We start from the raw sequence: 15909 nt of genomic DNA, 5'->3' as shown, positions 1-15909 counted from the left end.
GTGCGTCCTGATGTTATGTAAACCATGGGCTGATCTGCTCCTACTTACAGTATATGTTTTATTTGTAAATATTATCTGTAAATATTTCACAAAAGTTTTCTGCATCGTACTGGCCGCCTACTTGTTTTCTTTCTTGAGAATCCCTCTAAAAAGTCCCCTATTCCCTATAAATTAACAAAAATGTAAACCATTGACTCTGCTCATGTGAGTCATTGACCTGTCACCTCTCCCTCACTCACAATAGTCGTTCTGTCAATCCTGGACATGAGAGGCTGCCTCCTCCACTCAAGGTCACGTCAGTCAGATGTTTCTATAAATAGTTCCTCAGCATCCCCAGTGTGAGCCACTATGTGTTTGCTCCTACTGTAATGTTCAGACCACCAATAGTATATATATACAGTTGAAGTCGGAGGTTTACATACACTTAGGTTGGAGTCATTAAAACTCGTTTTTCAACAACTCCACAAATGTTTTGGCAAGTCGGTTAGGACATCTACTTTGTGCATGACACAAGTAATTTTTCCAACAATTGTTTACAGACAGATTATTTCACTTATAATTCACTGTATCACAATTCCAGTGGGTCAGAAGTTTACATACACTAAATTGACTGTGCCTTTAAACAGCTTGGAAAATTCCAGAAAATGATGTCATGGCTTTAGAAGCTTCCGATAGGCTAATTGACATCATTTGAGTCAATTGTAGGTGTACCTGTGGATTTATTTCAAGGCCTACCTTCAAATTCAGTGCCTCTTTGCTTGACATCATGGGAAAATCAAAAGAAACCAGCCAAGACCTCCACAAGTCTGGTTCATCCTTGGGAGCAATTTCCAAATGCATGAAGGTACCACGTTCATCTGTACAAACAATAGTACGCAAGTATAAACACCATGGGACCACGCAGCCATCATACTGCTCAGGAAGGAGACGCGTTCTGTCTCCTAGAGATGGACGTACTTTGGTGCGAAAAGTGCAAATCAATCCCAGAACAACAGCAAAGGACCTTGTGAAGGTGCTGGAGGAAACAGGTACAAAAGTATCTATATCCACAGTAAAACAAGTTCTATATCGACATAACCTGAAAGGCCGCTCAGCAAGGAAGAAGCCACTTCTCCAAAACTGCCATAAAAAAGCCAGACTACGGTTTGCAACTGCACATGGGGACAAAGATCTTACTTTTTGGAGAAATGTCCTCTGGTCTGATGAAACAAAAATAGAACTGTTTGGCCATAATGACCATCATTATGTTTGGAGGAAAAAGTGGGTTGCTTGCAAGCCGAAGAACACCATCCCAACTGTGAAGCACGGGGGTGGCAGCATCATGCTGTGGGGGTGCTTTGCTGCAGGAGGGACTGGTGCACTTCACAAAATAGATGGCATCATGAGGAAGGAAAATTATGTGGATATATTGAAGCAACATCTCAAGACATCAGTCAGGAAGTTAAAGCTTGGTCGCAAATGGGTCTTCCAAATGTACAATGACCCCAAGCATACTTCCAAGTTGTGGCAAAATGGCTTAAGGACAACAAAGTCAAGGTATTGGAGTGGCCATCACAAAGCCCTGACCTCAATGCTATAGAAAATGTGTGGGCAGAACTGAAAAAGCGTGTGCGAGCAAGGAGGCCTACAAAACCTGACTCAGTTACACCAGCTCTGTCAGGAGGAATGGGCCAAAATTCACCCAACTTATTGTGGGAAGCTTGTGGAAGGCTACCCAAAACGTTTGACCCAAGTTAAACAATTTAAAGGCAATGCTACCAAATACTAATTGAGTGTATGTAAACTTCTGACCCACTGGGAATGTGATGAAAGAAATAAAAGCTGAAATAAATCATTCTCTCTAGTATTATTCTGACATTTCACATTCTTAAAATAAAGTGGTGATCCTAACTGACCTAAGAGGGAATTTTTACAAGGATTAAATGTCAGGAATTGTGAAAAACTGAGTTTAAATATATTTGGCTAAGGTGCATGTAAACCTCCGACTTCAACTGTGTGTGTGTGTGTATATATACAGTGGGGAAAAAAGTATTTAGTCAGCCACCAATTGTGCAAGTTCTCCCACTTAAAAAGATGAGAGAGGCCTGTAATTTTCATCATAGGTACACGTCAACTATGACAGACAAAATGAGGAAAAAAATTCCAGAAAATCACATTGTAGGATTTTTTATGAATTTATTTGCAAATTATGGTGGAAAACGTATTTGGTCAATAACAAAAGTTTCTCAATAATTTGTTATATACCCTTTGTTGGCAATGACACAGGTCAAACGTTTTCTGTAAGTCTTCACAAGGTTTTCACACACTGTTGCTGGTATTTTGGCCCATTCCTCCATGCAGATCTCCTCTAGAGCAGTGATGTTTTGGGGCTGTCGCTGGGCAACACGGACTTTCAACTCCCTCCAAAGATTTTCTATGGGGTTGAGATCTGGAGACTGGCTAGGCCACTCCAGGACCTTGAAATGCTTCTTACGAAGCCACTCCTTCGTTGCCCGGGCGGTGTGTTTGGGATCATTGTCATGCTGAAAGACCCAGCCACGTTTCATCTTCAATGCCCTTGCTGATGGAAGGAGGTTTTCACTCAAAATCTCACGATACATGGCCCCATTAATTATTTCCTTTACACGGATCAGTCGTCCTGGTCCCTTTGCAGAAAAACAGCCCCAAAGCATGATGTTTCCACCCCCATGCTTCACAGTAGGTATGGTGTTCTTTGGATGCAACTCAGCATTCTTTGTCCTCCAAACACGACGAGTTGAGTTTTTACCAAAAAGTTCTATTTTGGTTTCATCTGACCATATGACATTCTCCCAATCCTCTTCTGGATCATCCAAATGCACTCTAGCAATCTTCAGACGGGCCTGGACATGTACTGGCTTAAGCAGGGGGACACGTCTGGCACTGCAGGATTTGAGTCCCTGGCGGCGTAGTGTGTTACTGATGGTAGGCTTTGTTACTTTGGTCCCAGCTCTCTGCAGGTCATTCACTAGGTCCCCCTGTGTGGTTCTGGGATTTTTGCTCACCGTTCTTGTGATCATTTTGACCCCACGGGGTGAGATCTTGCGTGGAGCCCCAGATCGAGGGAGATTATCAGTGGTCTTGTATGTCTTCCATTTCCTAATAATTGCTCCCACAGTTGATTTCTTCAAACCAAGCTGCTTACCTATTGCAGATTCAGTCTTCCCAGCCTGGTGCAGGTCTACAATTTTGTTTCTGGTGTCCTTTGACAGCTCTTTGGTCTTGGCCATAGTGGAGTTTGGAGTGTGACTGTTTGAGGTTGTGGACAGGTGTCTTTTATACTGATAACAAGTTCAAACAGGTGCCATTAATACAGGTAAGGAGTGGAGGACAGAGGAGCCTCTTAAAGAAGAAGTTACAGGTCTGTGAGAGCCAGAAATCTTGCTTGTTTGTAGGTGACCAAATACGTAATTTCCACCATAATTTGCAAATAAATTCATAAAAAATCCTACAATGTGATTTTCTGGAGAAATAAATTCTCAATTTGTCTGTCATAGTTGACGTGTACCTATGATGAAAATTACAGGCCTCTCTCATCTTTTTAAGTGGGAGAACTTGCACAATTGGTGGCTGACTAAATACTTTTTTCCCCCACTGTATATATATATACATAGGTCTAGAAAAAATTAAGAGACCCCTGCAAATTTCTCTTAAATCAGCATCTCTACATGTATGACAGCCATTCCATTCCAGTGTCTGTTGAATTCCAACACAGGCACATCTCATTCTACTGAATTAGGTACTGATTAGGTGATCACCTGAACCAAATCTTATTTAATGAGGAAAAGTATAAAAACCACTGCTGTGGTCATCACTATCCTCTTGCAATAGGACCAGCTGGATGGCAAAAACAGTGCTAATAGTACCTCAAAAGTAATATTAATTTTAAAAAATTACTATTGACCATGCCAAAAGAGTTGAAAAGGAACGTTTTGAGTGAGGAAAAGAAGGGTTCAATTCTGGCTTTACTGGTAGAGGGATACAGTGAATTTCAGGTTGCTTCCATCCTTAAAATTTCAAAGACGGCGGTTCATAAGAACAAGGTCAAGCAGCAGACATTGGGGACAACAAAGCTACAGACCGGCAGAGGGCGAAAACTACTCTCTACTGACCGGGATGACCGCCAACTCATTCGAATGTCACTCAACAACCGTAGGATGACATCAAGTGACCTACAAAAAGAATGGCAAACGGCAGCTGGGGTGAAATGCACGGCGAGGACGGTTTGAAACAGGCTCCTAGGGCCAGGGCTGAAGTCGTGCAAAGCTAGAAAAAAGCCCTTCATCAATGAGAAGCAAAGAAGAGTCAGGCTGAGGTTTGCAAAAGACCATAAGGATTGGACCGTAGAGGACTGGAGTAAGGTAATCTTCTCTGATGAGTCCAATTTTCAGCTTTGCCCAACACCTGGTCGTCTAATGGTTAGACGAAGACCTGGAGAGGCCTACAAGCCACAGTGTCTCGCACCCACTGTGAAATTTGGTGGAGGATTGGTGATGATCTGGGGGTGCTTCAGCAAGGCTGGAATTGGGCAGATTTGTCTTTGTGAAGGATGCATGAATCAAGCCACGTACAAGGTTGTCCTGGAAGAAAACTTGCTTCCTTTTGCTCTGACATTGTTCCCCAACTCTGAGGATTGGTTTTTCCAGCAGGACAATGCGCCATGCCACACAGCCAGGTCAATCAAGGTGTGGATGGAGGACCACCAGATCAAGACCCTGTCATGGCCAGCCCAATCTCCAGACCTGAACCCCATTGAAAACTTCTGGAATGTGATCAAGAGGAAGATGGATGGTCACAAGCCATCAAACAAAGCAGAGCTGCTTGAATTTTTGCGCCAGGAGTGGCATAAAGTCACCCAACATCAATGTGAAAGACTGGTGGAGAGCATGCCAAGACGCATGAAAGCTGTGATTGAAAATCAGGGTTATTCCACCAAATATTGATTTCTGAACATTAGTATTGTGTTGTTTAAAAATGAACATGATTTTATTTTCTTTGCATTATTCGAGTTCTGAACACACTGCATCTTTTTTTGTTATTTTGACTAGTTGTCATTTTCTGCAAATAAATGCTCTAAATGATAATACTTTTATTTGGGAGAAATGTTGTCAGTAGTTTATAGAATAAAACAAAAATGTTTATTTTCACCCAAACACATACCTATAAATAGTAAAACCAGAGAAACGTATATTTTTGCAGTGGTCTCTTAATTTTTTCCAGAATATATATATATATATATATATATATATATATATATATATATAATTAGTTCTTTGAGGAGAGTCAGCTGATCAGAGACACCAGAGAAAGATCGGGAAGAAAAAGAGATTTCCGGAGTCTCTCCAGCCAATAAGCGCATTCCACATGCGGACACCGAGCGCAGCATATGCCAACGGGTAGCGGACAAATGCGATTGGTGCTGATGGTGATAGTAGTGAATCCGCGGCAGCACACAAGAAGGTATAGACTGCGGACTTCCACGAAGGCAGTACGTTCAGACTTACATTAACTTACTACGCATTTCTTCTTAAGTTATTGCTCCGTCAAAAATTTAATAGTTTTGATGATGGTAGCTATGAATTATCCGTATTTCATTGTTGTGCCTGGAACGTTGTAACCGGCGAGTTTGACGGGGTAAGGCATCGCTCTCGTAACAAGTGGTGAGGAGGGCTAACAGTCATTAGCCACAGTTTTTACTGCACGTGAGGTTATTAAGATAGCTACCGTAGTTTTTGGGATAACATACATTTCGAGATTTTTCGGCAGCGTGAGTTGGGGGGGAAACGCAAAATAAGTGAAGAATCAGTGGGGTTGTAGAGGTTTCTTCAATTAACTAACGATAGCTAGATAGCTAACGTAAGCAGCTAAGTTAGCTAGTGTTTCCTCGAGCGGCTACTCACCATGGAGAACGCTCACACAAAGACGGTGGAGGAAGTTTACAGCCATTTCAACGTGAACGAAAGCACAGGTCTCGGTGTAGACCAGGTGAAGAGGCAGCGGGAAAAATGGGGACCTAACGGTGAGTAAAAAAAAAAAAAAAAGTGATATATCCCTTGCCTGGCAACACGCTGCACGGCCTGTTAGCTAGCTAGCATTCTTCAGCAACCGGCACGGTTGAAAAAATATTGGTGACGTCATGAGCATGTTCAGTCTGACAGACAATGACTGTAAAAAAGAAATAAAAAAGACTGAAATAATTTATGTAAAATAAAATGCTGTACATTTAAAATGATCTGCCGGTTCTAAACGATGTTCAGTACCTATGTCTTGGCTATGTTTATTTCCTCCAGTCCACGTCTATCTAATGTAATTTCCCTTTTGAAACACTTTTCGGAAAACATTCATGTTTTGTTGTAGCAGTTTTTCTCAACTCCACGATGTACATCGCATCAATTCCTTCAGAAAGTAATCACACCCCTTGAGACCTTTTCCATATTTTGTTGTTACAGACTGATTTAAAAATTGAATGAATTGATATTTTGTGTCATACACTATACCCATACACAATACCCCATAAGGTCAAAGTGGAATTATGTTTTAAAAATTTAATTAAAAATGAAAAGCTGAAATGTCTTGAGTCAATAACTATTCAGCCCTTTTGATATGGCAAGCCTAAATACGTTCAGGAGTAAAAATGTGCTTAAGTTGCATGGACTCACTGTGTGCAATAATAGTGTTTAACATGATTTTTGTAATGACCACTTAATCTCTGTAGCCACACATACAATTATCTTTAAGTGAATTTCAAACCTAGATTCAACCACAAAGACCAGGGAGGTTTCCAATGCTTCGCAAAGAAGGGCACCTATTGGTAGATGGGTAAAAGCAGACATTGAATACCCCTTTGAGCATGGTGAAGTTATTAATTACACTTTGGATGGTGTATCAATACAGTCACTACAAAGATACAGATGTCCTTCCTAACTCAGTTGCTGGAGAGGAAGGAAACTGCTCAGGGATTTCACCATGAGGCCACTGGTGACTTTAAAACAGTTAGTTTAATGGCTGTGATAGAACGGAGGATGGATCAACATTGTACTTACTCCACAATACTAACTTAATGATAGCGTGAAAAGGAAGCCTGTACAGAATAAAAATATTTTTTTAAAAATGCATTCTGTTTGTAATGAGGCACTAAATTTAAACTACAAAAACATTTGGTAAAGAAATTAACTTCATGTCCTGAATACAAAGCGCTATGTTTGGGGCAAATCCAACACAACACGTCACTGAGTACCACTCTACGTATTTTCAAGCATGGTGGTGGCTGCATCATGTTATGGGTATACTTGTCATCGGCTAGGACTAGGAAGGTTTTTAGGATAAAAATAAATGGAATAGAGCTAAGCACAGGCAAAATCCTAGAGGGAAACCTGGTTCAGTCTGCTTTCCAACAGACTCTGGAAGACAAATTCACCTTTCAGCAGGACAATAACCTAAAACACAAGGCCAAATATACACTTGAGTTGCTTGCCCAGATGACATTGAATGTTCCTGAGTGGCCTAGTTACAGTTTTGACTTAAATCGGCTTGAAAATCTATGGCAAGACTTGAAAATGGCTGTCAAGTAATGATCAACAATCAACTTGAGAGCTTTAAAAAATTTAAAAAAATAAAAATATTTGCTAATATTGTACAATTCAGGTGTGCAAAGTTCTTAGACTGTAATCGCTGCCAAAGGTGATTCTAACGTAATGACTCGGGTGTGAATACTTATGTAAATTAGATATTTCTGTATTTCATTTGCAAAAAAATCTGATCTAGTTTTCACTTTGTCATTGTGGGGTATTGTGTGGAGATGGGTGAGATAATCCATTTTGAGTTCAGTTTGTAACACAACAAAATGTGGAATAAGTCAAGGCGTATGAATACTTTCTGAAGGCTCTGCACATATGGTTGAGAAACCCAGCTAGCTAGTTATGTTGTAACATTCCGGGACACGCTCTTTTCACTCTACTTTGATACAAAGTGATTTTTGTAGTCGGTTACGAGAGCATTTTCACTAACCCTTATCCTAACCTGCTGCGTAAGTTCTCCTAACCCGTTACGAAAAAGTCACTTTGGTATCGAAGTGGCATGAGTGTTTCCCGTAACATTTCTCTCACTGTTGTCCTCTTTCCGGTGTGGTATCCCTTGGATGAATTGCAGAATTGCCTGCTGAGGAGGGTAAGCAAATCGTTTATTTTTGGATAATTTACTTATTCTAAAGCCACATTTAGAATGTATCCCGTTATTTGGATGCAATCAAACCCTCTATTTTGTTCTCTTAGGAAAATCTTTATGGGAACTGGTGGTTGAACAGTTTGAAGATCTGCTTGTGAGGATTCTTCTTCTTGCAGCCTGCATATCCTTTGTAAGTATAAAATGACTCAATTCAGGCACATCAGGATCATAATAAGGTTCATATCTGTCCAGAATAAGTATATGAGCATAATTGGGGCACGCACATCTCTTCTAGGGCAGATAGTACTGAATAGGGTTTTCTTTAGGGCTCAAACACACCAATGGTGTTTGCCTGCCGAGAGTACTTGTGAACCAATTTTACATGTTGAATTGCACTGAAAATGTCAGCAGTCGGATGTAAACAGCGCGCTGAACGATTGGTAGACAAACGGGAGATCCACATTCAGTGCGATGTGTGCCACCATTTAGAAAATACAAGCCCCTTGGTTTTCATTAGGCTAATGCCCACAGCTCCAGCCTCATGATGGATTTATATAGAATCTGTCTCTATTCTGGTGAAAATGTAATGGTGAACTGGCGTTTGTCCAGTAATATAGGAATAATTGGTTATTGCTCCTACTTGTATGTCGTTACATCTTAGTTTACTTCATTGGAATGAGGGGTGTGAGTGGGGGACAGCTGAGAAAGTTATCCTAGTCTGCTATGTTGAGAACATAATTGATGGAGATTGAGTTTCTATCTGTTAGCGAGTCACTGGTCGTCAGCCATTTACTTACACATTGTTTTGAGCCTCCTTTTTCTGCTTTTGCCCAATTATGCCTCTTCTACTCCCTGTAGTATGATCCTATCCAATCCCTTTTAAAATCCTTCAGGGGTAAAAGTTGATCTGGACATCAACGATGCTTGTGTTTTATGTCATAAGTGGCCTCACCAGTCGTGACAGATCCCGGTGAGTGCCGAGTTCACCTCTCAGCCAGCAGCATACCACCCTGAAGGCCGCTGCTGGCTTGCCTCTGAAGCTAAGCAGGGTTGGTCCTGGTCGGTCCCTGGATGGGAGACCAAATGCTGCTGGAAGTGGTGTTGCAGGGCTAGTAGGAGGCACTATTTAATCTGTTCTAAAAAAAAAAAATATCCCAATGCCCCAGGGCAGTGATTGGGGACATTGCCCTGTGTAGGGTGCCGTCTTTCGGATGGGATGTTAAACGGGTGGCTCATTCATCCATCCTCCTCTCCCCTGTAACTATTCCCCAAGTCGTTGCTGTAAATGAGAATGTGTTCTCAGTGAACTTACCTGGTAAAATAAGGCTTAAATAAATACAAATGCAATACAACATTTTCCTTCCTGTAGCCCAGTGGTTCTCAAACCTCTCCTCGGGGACCCCCAGATGTTTCTCAATTTTCTGGTGTAGCCCTCAACTAGCTCACCTGATTCACGTAGTCCAGGGCTTGATGATTAGTTGGCAAGTTGAATCAGGTGTGCTAGCTCTGGAATAGATCAAATACATGGAATGGCTGGGGGTCCCCGAGGAGAGTTTTGAGAACCACTGCTCTAGCCTAGTTGGCTGATATTCAATGCCACCTCGCTGTAAATATCACCAGCAGCAAGGACACATGGTGATGATGGTCAGGAATCTAGCCTGTAAATCACATCCAGTATTAGGCAGATCACACACACTCAAGTCCCGAGTGTGCTTGAGCTGTCAAGCTGTTCACATTTGACATTTGATTTGATAGGCTGTACCTCAGTGTTAGGAGGAGGAGAATCCTATGTGACACATTTCTGGTTCTGGCCTAGATTCTGATTGAGCGGACAAGTTACTCCTGTCCCTGTTCTGAAATAGTCTGAGAAACCTCTCCCATTCTCTGGAGAAGATTTGCTGAATTGGGACTGAAACGCTGTCATTACGCTCAATACATTTACTAATGCACAGTAGAGAGAGGCTTTCAATGCCCTATTTATAGCTCAAATGATTGTCATTATATTATTGACTGTGTTTTTGCCAGAGAGCTTGACAAGGCTAATTAGTTGGCCTTTATAAATACTGTTGTGTGGGAGGCTACCACTCCAGCCCTTTGAAGTGTAGACTAGTTTGAGATGTACAGTTGTCAGTAACTTCTACCATTGTACCCTCCATTTCTCAGTCATTTCTGGGAGGTAAAATGTTTGTGCCTCATCAGATTGATTTGATCTCTTACGTAATCTGGTCAATCAAACTGCGCTGGTTAAAACCTATGCATCCGATTTCAGTGGCTGAGAAGGAGGACTTTATGGAAATGTCACCACTTCAAAGAGTGGTCGCTCGCTGTTTTCAGATAGAGGATTGAATGCTTAGCTGAAGGCTGGGTGCCTGAACAGGATAGAGTTGTGCGGTGCTTTGAATTTGAACTACTACAGTTATTAGCAATAGCATGTTCAACTAGGGCTGTGACGGTCATGGAATTTTGGATGATGTTTGTCAGCCAAATGACCGCGGTCACCGTTATAATCGTTCTAATGGCAAAACAAATGTTTTCTTTTTTATTTAAGACACACATTTTCTCCTCTCCTCCGCTCCTGAATGCCTGTGCTCCTGCAAAATGTGCATGAAAGTTAGCTAGCTAGCTAATGTGCTTGCTAGCTTAACCAGTCTCCAAATCAATCCATATGAAATTGAAGATATGCTAACAACGCCAGTTCACACACGCTCAATGCTGAATACGCCCTCTAGCTAGCTAGTGAAGTGAAGTTCTTGCAAATGGCACAATGTTTTCATGATAACGCAGTTTCTGTTCTGCCGTGGTTAGTGCACTGCTCTCTCTTGTTCATTGAGAGTCACTATTGGCTGCTTGATTTGTCACTATAAGTCGCTACATTACGTTTTGCCCTTGCCGCGATGACGTCACAGCACAAATTTGCCTTGTTGCCGCACAGCTGCGGTTCCCCCTCTTTACATTTTTTAAATTATACTTCTTTGGATGAGTTCCACAATTTGTTACACGGATGGCTCCAGGCAACTGTGTCGCGTTAGAATAATGGCACCTGTCGGAAGATGATGCACGTTGTAAAGTTACCGTGGACACAAACTCAACTGCATGAATGCCCCGCCGTTCCGTCTTCAGTCAGCTGTTCGTTCCACATACATGTTTTTATATATACAGTGAGGGAAAAAAGTATTTGATTTCCTGCTGATTTTGTACGTTTGCCCACTGACAAAGACATGATCAGTCTATGATTTGAATGGTAGGTTTATTTGAACAGTGAGCGACAGAATAACAACAACAAAATCCAGAAAAACGCATGTCAAAAATGTTATAAATTGATTTGCATTTTAATGAGGGAAATAAATATTTGACCCCTCTGCAAAATATGACTTACTACTTAGTGGCAAAACCCTTGTTGGCAATCAGAGGTCAGACGTTTCTTGTAGTTGGCCACCAGGTTTGCACACATCTCAGGAGGGGTTTTGTCCCACTCCTTTTTGCAGATCTTCTCCAAGTCATTAAGGTTTCGAGGCTGACGTTTGGCAACTCGAACCTTCAGCTCCCTCCACATATTTTCTATAGGATTAAGGTCTGGAGATTGGCTAGGCCACTCCAGGACCTTAATGTGCTTCTTCTTGAGCCACTCCTTTGTTGCCTTGGCCGTGTGTTTTGGGTCATTGTCATGCTGGAATACCCATCCACGACCCATTTTCAATGCCCTGGCTGAGGGAAGGAGGTTCTCACCCAAGATTTGACGGTACATGGCCCCGTCCATCGTCCCTTTTGATGCGGTGAAGTTATCCTGTCCCCTTAGCAGAAAAACACCCCCAAAGCATAATGTTTCCACCTCCATGATTGACAGTGGGGATGGTGTTCTTGGGGTCATAGGCAGCATTCCTCCTCCTCCAAACACGGCGAGTTGAGTTGATGCCAAAGAGCTCAATTTTGGTCTCATCTGACCACAACACTTTCACCTAGTTCTCCTCTGAATCATTCAGATGTTCATTGGCAAACTTCAGACGGGCATGTATATGTGCTTTCTTGAGCAGGGGGACCTTGCGGGCACTGCAGGATTTCAGTCCTTCACGGCATAGTGTGTTACCAATTGTTTTCTTGGTGACTATGGTCCCAGCTGCCTTGAGATCATTGACAAGATCCTTCCATGTAGTTCTGGGCTGATTCCTCACCGTTCTCATGATCATTGCAACTCCACGAGGTGAGATCTTGCATGGAGCCCCAGGCCGAGGGAGACTGACAGTTATTTTGTGTTTCTTCCATTTGCGAATAATCGCACCAACTGTTGTCACCTTCTCACCAAGCTGCTTGGCGATGGTCTTGTAGCCCATTCCAGCCTTGTGTAGGTCTACAATCTTGTCCCTGACATCCTTGGAGAGCTCTTTGGTCTTGGCCATGGTGGAGTTTGGAATCTGATTGATTGCTTCTGTGGACAGGTGTCTTTTATACAGGTAACAAGCTGAGATTAGGAGCACTCCCTTTAAGAGTGTGCTCCTAATCTCAGCTCGTTACCTGTATAAAAGACACCTGGGAGCCAGAAATGTTTCTGATTTGAGATGGGGTCAAATACTTATTTCCCTCATTAAAATGCAAATCAATTTATAACATTTTTGACATGCGTTTTTCTGGATTTTGTTGTTGTTATTCTGTCTCTCACTGTTCAAATAAACCTACCATTAAAATTATAGACTGATCATTTCTTTGTCAGTGGGCAAACGTACAAAATCAGCAGGGGATCAAATACTTTTTTCCCTCACTGTAGACTACCGGTCAAACGTTTTAGAACACCTACTCATTCAAGGGTTTTGCTTTATTTTTTACTATTTTCAACATTGTAGAATAATAGTGTAGACCTTAAAACTATGAAATAATACACATGGAAACATGTAGTAACCAAAAAAGTATTTTATATTTGAGATTCTTCAAATAGCCACCCTTTGCCTTGATGACAGCTTTGCACACTTGGCATTCTCTCAATCAGCTTCATGAGGTAGTCACCTGGAATTCATTTCAATTAACAGGTGTGCCTTTTTAAAAGTTAATTTGTGGAATTTCTTTCCTCCTTAATGCGTTTGAGCCAATCAGTTGTGTTGTGACGATGTTGAGGGGGGTATACAGAAGATAGCCCTATTTGCTAAAAGACCAAGTCTATATTATGGCAAGAACAGCTCAAATAAGCAAAGAGAAACGTCAGTCCATCGTTACTTTAAGACATGAAGGTCAGTCAATCTGGAAAATTTCAAGAACTTTCAAAGTTTCTTCAAGTGCAGTCGCAAAAACCATCAAGCGCTATGATGAAACTGGCTTTCATGAGGACCGCCACAGGAATGGAAGACCCAGAGTTACCTCTGCTGCAGAGGATAAGTTCATTAGAGTTACCAGCCTCAGAAATTGCAGCCCAAATAAATGCTTCACAGAGTTCAAGTAACAGACACATCTCAACATCAACTGTTCAGAGACTCGGAATGTATAAAACATTGACTCAGGCCTTCGTGGTCGAATTGCTGCAAAGAAACCACTACTAAAGGACACCAATAAGAAGAAGAGACTTGCTTGGGCCAAGAAACACAAGCAATGGACATTAGACCGGTGGAAATGTGTCCTTTGGTCTAGAGTCCAAATTGGCGTTATGATGTGGGGGGTGCTTTGCTGGTGACACTGTCTGTGATTTATTTAGAATTCAAGGCACACTTAACCAGCATGGCTACCACAGCATTCTGCAGCGATACGCCATCCCATCTGGTTTGGGCTTAGTGGGACTATCATTTGTTTATCAACAGGACAATGACCCAACACACCTCCCAGGCTGTGTAAGGACTATTTTACCAAGATGGAGTGCTGCATCAGATGACCTGGCCTCCACAATCCCCTGACCTCAACCAAATTGAGATGTTTTGGGATGAGTCGGACAGCAGAGTGAAGGAAAAACAGCCAACAAGTGCTCAACATATGTGGGAACTCCTTCAAGACTGTTGGAAAAGCATTCCAGGTGAAGCTGGTTGAGAGTATGCCAAGAGTGTGCAAAGCTGTCATCAAGGAAAAGGGTGGCTACTTTGAAAAATCTCAAATATATTTTGATATAACACTTTTTTTTTGTTTACTAAAATACATAATTCCATTTGTGTTATCATAGTTTTGATTTCTTCACTATTATTCTACAGTGTAGAAAATAATAAAAAAATAAAGAAAAACCCTTGAATGAGTAGGTGTTGTAAAACTTTTGACCGGTAGTGTATACTTTTTTTAAACGTATGACTTGTTTTATTTTCATGACGATTTTCATCCATAATCGGCGGTTAAACGATTATACAATTACCACGCTAGCCATATGTTCAACATTGGATTTGATTGATGTAACTGGAAGTCCTTGCACAAGGCGCTGATGGGTAGCATTTGTCCACTGACATCTCTTTGCAATAGCATTCGCTTGCCTAGATGTATAGATGCCAAGGTCTTGGATGGGCTTGTGCTGACCACATTTTCAGCCCAGACGAGCCTTGTCACTCTCCAAATGCTATTTTCACCCAAATTGAATAACTCCTTGTTACCAAGTGATGGCCTTTGCCCTGATTTTGCAATATTGCTCCTGGCTCTGCTACCTTGCCTCTGGCTCGCCTCATCTCTAGTGTTGCGCGAAACTTCGGTACTTTTTCGATACAAAACACGTGTTTTTTACATTGGATAAAAGCAGAGACACAGAGCTACAAAATGGTATATCATTTATCATTATATCAAAGTAATTCTGCTCAGCCCAGTCAAAGCTATTTGCTGCTCTGGCACCCCAATGGTGGAACAAGCTCCCCCATGACGCCAGGACAGCAGTCACTGACCACCTTCCGGAGACACTTGAAACCCTACCTCTTTAAGGAATACCTGGAATAGTATAACAGTCATCCTTTTACCCCCCCCCATAAAAAAGAAAAAGGGTGGTTGTCCCACTGGCTATCCTAGGTTGAATGCACCAATTTGTAAGTCGCTCTGGATAAGAGCATCTGCTAAATGACTTAAATGTAAAATAAACTTGTGATCTCACTTTTGAGAAAATGGTCTTTGAATGTTTTGGTACCTACTGAAGAGCTCTTCTTTGTCAATACCTTTTTTAAACTTATAAAGATTTTATAAGTGTGAATATTTGTAGCTATTTTTTATGTAAATACCTGCACTCAACTTGTGCAATACGTTTGGAGATAAATCGGATCGAGTTCTTCATTTCACCTGTCACAATTTTACATTTTGAAGCTTACCGGTAGTCCCAGCCACGTGGTGTTTGTTTACCAGCGCACAACGACGAGAGACCGGAGGCTTGTGAGTCATTCACTGTTGTGCAGCCAGGTGATCTAGTTACAGTATGGATTTCACCACAAAATGTTTGCAAGCTAGATATCTTTTATAAATATTTGGGTCAACTGTCTAAAATGTGCTAAATGCTCTGCAGTTGTGCATTTGGTTGACTAATTTAGCTAAGTGGTTAGCTTCTTTCAAAATCAAGTTTTGCTTGGTAACAGTAGAGAATTCCCTCCTGGATCAAGAGCCTTGCTGTCTAATATTTGCTTTGTCCATGGAGCAAATTGTGAATAGTATTTTTTTTGTTACTTGTATAACTTCATGAGCTGGGATTTCTGTCTTTACAAATACTTTAGGTAAGAGACTGTATAAAATGTTCTCAATGCTCTCGTTAGCATTCTCTATGGGAATTGCATGTACTTGTTTAGTATTGCTAACCTTCGGGTT

At 41.5% G+C, this 15909-nt stretch overlaps 1 protein-coding gene across 1 annotated transcript in view; it reads left to right on the top strand.

The window, feature by feature from the left end:
- Window positions 1-5393: 5393 nt before the first annotated feature.
- Window positions 5394-15909, top strand: part of LOC121541614 (sarcoplasmic/endoplasmic reticulum calcium ATPase 2) — a 47394-nt gene continuing 36878 nt past the window's right edge. Inside the window, exons 1-3 of the mRNA XM_041850768.2 lie at window positions 5394-6037; window positions 8167-8184; window positions 8289-8371. Of these exons, the coding sequence (XP_041706702.1) occupies window positions 5920-6037; window positions 8167-8184; window positions 8289-8371 (219 nt within the window). The 5' untranslated portion in view covers window positions 5394-5919. The remainder of the gene's footprint in view (window positions 6038-8166; window positions 8185-8288; window positions 8372-15909) is intronic.

Source organism: Coregonus clupeaformis, chromosome 27, assembly GCF_020615455.1.
Source record: "Coregonus clupeaformis isolate EN_2021a chromosome 27, ASM2061545v1, whole genome shotgun sequence".
Taxonomy (NCBI): Eukaryota; Metazoa; Chordata; class Actinopteri; order Salmoniformes; family Salmonidae; genus Coregonus; species Coregonus clupeaformis.
This window is presented reverse-complemented; position numbering and strand designations above follow the sequence as displayed.